General features: G+C 36.3%; 1 protein-coding gene across 1 annotated transcript; it reads right to left on the bottom strand.

Moving 5' to 3' along the window:
* Positions 1 to 3554: 3554 nt before the first annotated feature.
* Positions 3555 to 6931, bottom strand: LOC141427121 (protein spaetzle-like). The gene is made up of 4 exons (XM_074086359.1): positions 6857 to 6931; positions 5757 to 5855; positions 5069 to 5166; positions 3555 to 4008 (listed from the first exon to the last, which is right to left on the bottom strand). The coding sequence occupies exons 1-4, from the start codon at positions 6929 to 6931 to the stop codon at positions 3783 to 3785; spliced, it is 498 nt and encodes a 165-aa protein (XP_073942460.1). The 3' UTR covers positions 3555 to 3782.
* Positions 6932 to 7171: the final 240 nt, after the last annotated feature.

The raw sequence follows: 7171 nt of genomic DNA, 5'->3' as shown, positions 1-7171 counted from the left end.
TCGTTCAAAGGAAGATTCAAGACAAGACAACTGGAAGATTCATTCCTTTAAGTGATAAAGCGATAAATTCGCCTTTGTATTATCTTTATTCTTGTTGTTATCTTTATCTTTTAATTTTACATTCGTACGACTCAATCCCGTAGAAACATGAATTACTATCAAAAAAGTACCCTTATGTTAATACTAGCTTTTGCCCGCGACTTCGTCCGCGTGTACTTTAGTTATCAGTACCACTACCATGAGTTACCAGGACCGTACTCGATAGCGACGGCGTAAATTATTTGTATGGAGAATTGTACAGCGCCTCTACAAATAATTTACGCGTCGTCGCTATCGAGTACGGTCACTGTAAACACATGGTAGTGGTACAGGGCATATATTTTTTTTTGTTCGTGTGCTTTCTTCGTGAACCGAATCTTACTCTAGAACCCGAAGTATATTCTAGATTGCACGGCACATAATATTTTGTAAATTAGGTAAGTAAAAGATAAATAAGAACGGATAATCACCACAAAATTACGCTCCCTTAATATTATTGATTTTTTTATACACAACCCGATGAGTAATCTTTGAGTTAGGTACTGCTTACTTAATTAGCCAATTTATTTCACACTTATAAATATCAAATTAATTTCCATTTTAGTTGTACATTTTGTATGAAAAAACCCCCTCCCCCATTGAAGTCGCCAACACCATACGGATCATTTTAAATTATGACAAGTCAATTTAAGTCTAGAAATAAGGTAGTCTCATAAAAACTCCCCCCTTATAAGTAGAAAGCTACTTCTTCTTTCTTTATCTTTGACTACGCAGATCATTTTTATTTGTAATGAGGACCCTGTATACCAATTCTCATACTAAGTCCGAAAATGACTAAATTTCCATAAAAACTACCCCCGCATTTTACTCCTTTAGGGGGGAATTTTATCCAATTCACCTACACAGATAATTTTAATTGTTCCTTATCGAGAATTTCCATACCTATTTTCATACTTCTAAGTCCAGAAATGAGAAAATTCCATTCTCACCCCCTATTTCACCCCCTTAGGGGATGAATTTCTAAAAAATATTTCTTAGTGCTCACATCATAAAGGAACCCCTGTACCAAATTTCAAGTATCTAGGCCCAGTGGTTTGGGCTTTGCGTTGATGTATAACCCAGTGAGTCAGGTTTTCCTTTTATATATGTAATACTCGTAGATGTTATTTACGAAATCCAGTAATCTGTTTTGGCGCAAAAGAGCAAGAAACATAAACTATTACTTTAAATAACTACTACTATTATTAAATATTACTTTAAATAAATACTACTAAATTGGTGGCACGTTTCATTAAGTTTAATCATTTAATATTGAAAGAAGAAATAATTATTCATAATCACAACAACACAAACATAACACATTAATAATAAGAAGAGAATTATTATTCTAATGTATCAACCTATGACTATAATCTTACTATCTACTTTATAACTTATTATAACATTAAAATTAAAACCCCGACAGACAAAAAACGCCTGAAAAAAAAACTAAGGTTAACAGGAAAGAAAAGTACAATTATGTTGTATTTTTTAAAGTATTAACCTAAGCGGTCCCCCCGACACGACGACGCTTGGATAAAAAAATATTACTAGGACTTATACTAAATTAACCTAGGCTAATTTTACGGGAAATCAGCATAACCAAACAGCTAGGTAGTGCATAATTATTTGTTACTATTTAGTTGTCTTTTTTGGCGGCGTTTATTTGTCGGCGTTTTTTTTCAGGCGTTTTTTGTGTGGTGGGGTTTTTTAAATTTTTAATTTAAGTTTTTTTATTTCATGTTTTTATAACTGGTATATTATATTTTAAAAGTGTACTAGTAGGTGTGTGTAGGTGTGGTGTAGGGGTTATAGCACGCAGCACGGATAGCTGAGGACCTGGGTTCGATTCCCAGCGCTGGTCTCTTTTAAATTTTTCTGGTTTTTCTGTGCATCCATGTCTCAGTTTGTATTTTCGATGTACTAGTGTGTTGGATATCCTGGCTGGAGTATCAGCTCATCGTGTTGCCACCATTACATTGTATGTAGAATCAAATACTGATCAAAAGGAATCAAACACGACATATCTGCTATTATTTTTTCAAGAGTATACTGGTGTGCTGGATATCCTGGCTGCAGCATCAGCTCGTCGTGTTGCCACCACTGCATTGTGTAATCAAAACAAAAAAATCCAAACACGATATATCTGCTATGGTTTTATCAAGAGTGTACGTACTAGTGTTCTGGATATCCTGGCTGCAGCATCAGGCCGAGAATTCCATAATCTTGCATAGTTATATAGCATACATGGGTGTTTCAAATTTTAGGTCCCAAATTATGTTTGAAAGTAAAGTAAATACCCATTATGCGTCTAAGATTCCTACCGCAGCGAACAAAAGATGTAATGATGTTGCAACGGCTAAACCGATTTTGATAAAACATGCCTAAGAACCATCGCTAGAAAAACCTGCTTTCAAATAAAAAAACCCGCATCCAAATCGGTCCACTTGTTTAAGAGCTACGGTGCCACAGACAGACACACATAGCGGTCAAACTTTTAACACCCCTCTTTTTGCGTCGGGGGTTAAAAATAGTCTAGCAGTAATACCATGCATAGTATTTTATCAGGTAGGTAGGACGTACACTTGAAAACAATATATATTACGATTAAAATTTTGGGCTAGTCCTAAAAAACTGATTAAGTAGTTTGTCAATTAGATTAGCAAAAAATATTGGACACGATTTTTTTAATTTGTGAATTAAACAAAAATTAAATAAGTTTCTGGTAAAAAAATATTTTTTAATACTTTCAAGCTTTTTTGCTGACTTTAATTTTTGTTGACTGTACTTGCATTGTCACCCAAATACATTTGCATACCAAATTTCAAGTCGATGCCATTAACCGTTGAAGAGTTCTAATACCAGAATGTCAGTAAGGATTATTGTATTGTCACGCAATTTAAATAAGTATGACAAATTTCAAGACAAGCCGGCTAAATGTATCTAAAAATCTACCGTAGATTAATACTAATAATTCTATTATTATATCATGTCTATTTTGATGAATTTTAGACCATATTTCTTATTTTTAGATAAAAAATATTTTTCATTACTTTACAGCGACATCTATAATCTCCACGTGAACTATTTAATTAGCCCCTTAGCTTAACCTTCAGTTAAACCCAGGTCAGTGCTAGCTATGGCGTCTTCTACTAATGTACCTACTGGAAGTTGGTCGAATTTAGCTTCAAGATTGAATTACAGACAAACATCTTGTAAAAGTAAAAGATATAGCCAGTTAAAATTCAGCATAAAGTCACGGTCACACCATGCGACACTTTAGTACGGCGTGTCAGGCCGCCACTCAGTCTCCTAAACTTTGACGCGCTTATTTTTGTTAGATTGACAAAAAGAAAAATAACATGTCCTATATTTTCTGATGAACTAACTGATGGACTAAGGTAAACGTCCGAGAGCTCGACAAGGTAATACCCAATAGGCGACACCTGTTATCAACTCTACTGCTAACATAAAATGAAACATGCCAACTGTTGGGACAGTGACGAGCACTCGTACTTTTTTTTTACCCAGGAAACTACCCAATTGTATCAGGTTCTTCGCGGAGGTCCATTTCATAATCACAATCTTAACCACAGCTTGCTGAACATTTTTAAAATCTCCCATACTGCTTTTGTTATCTTAATTAATGGTAAGTATTTCTTCGCAAGTATTTTACTCCATAATCTGTCCATATCTGCAAGGTTCTAATTTCTGCCATCTTTCTTTACTTGTAAACTCGCATTTTGGTTATTCCGACCTTTTTCTTGTTGTACTTTGCAGTAGCAGTTGCTCGGTATAGGGTGTTCTGTTTCTATTATGTTGCCTTTATGGTCAATGGCTTTCATGACCCTTTTTATAAAGTTTTGCTCGCAGCTGGCTTTGTACCCAGTGCGGAAGTATGCGACAGGTGAGCACGAGACGCCCACTTTGCTGAAATAATAAATAAGATAGTAAAATTTATAATCCATTATCGACCAGCTGAATGTCAGAACAAGATTATCCACGAACTGCTATCAGCAAATACTCGGCTAGTTTGGCTATATCGCTTGAAGACAACCTCGAGAAACTGATTTTGCTAGGCAAAACAGAGCTTAGGAGAAGACGGTCACCACCCTATGGTCGGGTCAATTTAAGACCATCACGGGGCTCACTTTGCATGCAGCTCTGAAACGGGCCGAGGACAGAGCTTAAGGGTGTGGAAGCAGTTCGGCAACGTCTTCGTAAAGTCTTATCATGACGAGCACGACCTTTAGAAATAAAGAATACGACGAAAAAGAAGAGAAAATTACAAAAATAAAACGGTTCAACTGACGATTATAAGTCAAGAACCGTCCGACTAGTTGCGATCTTTTCGGGATATTTTTTTAAAGATGAGTGTGTTATCGATATCGACGTTGGGCGTCCCTCGCATTTCCTAGCGCACAAGCAATGGAGAGATCGAGGTACTGCGTCGGTGCTGTTGAAATATATGTATGGATTCGCTGCTGCTGTTGCTGCTCTGGCGCACTGCTTTCGGGCTCCACTATCGTGAACGCACTCGCCTTTGAAAAATTTTTTTTTTCGAAAAGACTGAAACTAGTCGGACCCTTCTGGACTTAAGTATAATAAGTATAATCTTAAATTTAACCTCTTAATTTTTGTAGTTTTCCAAACATGTCTCACGATAGCTTTAGTACCTAATATTAAATTTAATGAAACTACCGTGAGACTAACTCAAATTTTAATAAAATAAGTCCGGGTAACTCACGTTGTAAATCGAGTTTAGCTCGACATGTTGTCAGTGGTGGCGTATAGTGGCGCGTGTTGCAGCAGCCGCCGAATCGCGTTGCATCGAGAGGAAGGGCTACGAATTAGCCGAAACATGTCCAGCTAGACTCGATTTAAGACGTGAGCTATCCGATTTATTTCATTATATTAAAATATAATATTTGCTTATAAAATCTAAGAATGACTGTGAAAAGAACCTATTAGAAACGAGTAAAGCACTTACTTGCAAATTTGCACGCGGAACATTTGCCGGTATTGGTTCGAGTTTATAATAAAATTCCAGGTGCCATTGGCGTCTTGCGCTACTAGTGGTATGAGTTCCTAAAAAGCAAAAAAAAGAATAGGTACCAGTTACTTATCTAAATTATAAAAGCAGAAAACCGGGCGAAGTGGAAGCAGCTGGTACATATAGACTCGAAACTCGAGACTCTGTTAAAGGTCACACGTTGCAGCAAGAAAGTCTTCTTTCTTACTACCTACCTACTCAGAAAAATACAAACATAATTGGGCGGCTGAGACAGCAAAACGCCGCAAATATACAGGTCTCTCTAAAGACTACATATTTACAGCTTTTGCTGTTAAAACTACCCCTACTATGGAGTTCGGACGCTCACAAACTTTTTGGACAATTAAAAAATAAATATTCGAAATTACCAATGACCATAGGGCTGGTGCATTTCTCGCCCAACGTATTGGAATCACGATCCAGCGCGGAAATGCAGCCAGCCTTATGGGCACTCTTCCTCAGGGACAAGACTTGGGGAACTGTATATTATATAGTTAATTTATTTTTAGGTTAGTTTAGTGTAACTTCAATTGTACCTTTTTAATTTAAAATAAATATCTATACTACAAAAAAAACATAATTATATATTAATCAATTACATTTAAGGAGTAAATTAAACTATAACCCGTTCGACAAAGTCACAAAGCTCCACTTCCTGTGGATCCAACTCTCGTACTGGCTGGATGCTGTCAACCACCGATTGGTTTGCATTCTGCAGACCGAACTGTTGAAAACAAATTGAATTAAGTATGTTTTAATTATTTATGACAATGTATAATTAATTTTACTTAATTTAATCCTTCACTGATAAAATAATGCGCGTGAACTGAACCAATTATCTTGCTATCTGCAATCTCCTTTTGGTTTTTGAGAACCATATTATTAAATGTTATTTTATTTAACACCATACCTCTTGCTTTGTGGCCTTCACTTTAGGTTAAAACTTGGGCTTTGTCTTGTGTATAATATTCAAAGCTTAAATTATATTATCGTGTAACAAGTGGAGATGTCAGGTAGGTCAAATTTGGACTTTACAAAAATCTGCGTTGCTGCACCCACTGTGTATTTAATTAACACATGCCGAAGGGACGACCCCGTGCGGAGACCCTTTTTTCGGTGACAATTGGTGTCACTACCACCACCATTACGATGTATTTTTTTTTATTATTAAATGAGACACTGGCTATCTATGCACGCACCTATGCCTCCATTCCAACGGCTCATTTTTTTTTTTTTTTTAGACATCTAATTTATTAATTTTGTAATCAATTTTTATTTTCATTTAAACTGTTGACATTTAACTGTAACTTTACTAACAATAGATTGATAAGTTATTTGTATGCTTTTTACTAACAATAATGGATGTAATTATCTGAATAAATTAATTAAATTATTATTATTATTATATTATACATAGGTATATTGTATTGCAAGCATCTGCAATACCTGGTGTGCAGAGCTGGTGATCTTAATCAGAGACCCACTTGCTCGTTAAGTCAAATGATTGTATTGAAACCACATGCCTAGACTTACGCTTAGCTGAGTAACAATAACAAGGCATGTTCACTGCATCCAAGTTAGTTCCTAGACTTAAAAGGGGCCTCCTCCCTCCTACTAACGCCATCAATCAATTCGCCTGTTAGAAAACCTCTTTGGCCTAGTTCATGAACCTCAGTAAGGTCAGCCTGCTTCATTAAATTATTTTAAAGTACTCATCGCACATACCGTTTTAATGAGTCGCTCCACGAGCTCTGCCGGATAGTCCGGCTGCGGCAGATTGCAGTAACCAAACGTTGACATTCCTCTGGGACATTGGCACGAATCCTTGAGATAAACACAAATGTTAGCAAACGTGAACTACAAATTTGTCTAATACCGACTTATTGTTTTATTCTCTATTAGCTGTAGCTCGCGACTTCTTTTGCGAAGGATTCTTTTTATCGCTATTTCGCAAGACTGTAGTCATCCCCCGACGCAAAAAGAGGGGTGTTAGAAGTTTGACCGCTATGTGTGTCTGTCTGTGGCACCGTAGCTCTTAAA

Source organism: Choristoneura fumiferana, chromosome 4 (genome assembly GCF_025370935.1).
Source record: "Choristoneura fumiferana chromosome 4, NRCan_CFum_1, whole genome shotgun sequence".
NCBI classification, from domain to species: Eukaryota; Metazoa; Arthropoda; class Insecta; order Lepidoptera; family Tortricidae; genus Choristoneura; species Choristoneura fumiferana.
The sequence above is the reverse complement of the archived record's forward strand: the minus strand, read 5'-3'. Positions and strand labels throughout refer to the sequence as shown.

Bases quoted from the DNA above. Each gene is read 5' to 3' on its own strand.
- LOC141427121 (XM_074086359.1), bottom strand. From the start codon at position 6,931: ATGTCAACGTTTGGTTACTGCAATCTGCCGCAGCCGGACTATCCGGCA. The intron at 5,856-6,856 runs GTATGTGCGATG...TGTTTTCAACAG, and splicing joins TGGAGCGACTCATTAAAACG to TTCGGTCTGCAGAATGCAAA. The intron at 4,009-5,068 runs GTAAGTGCTTTA...TTATTATTTCAG, and splicing joins TTCCGCGTGCAAATTTGCAA to CAAAGTGGGCGTCTCGTGCT.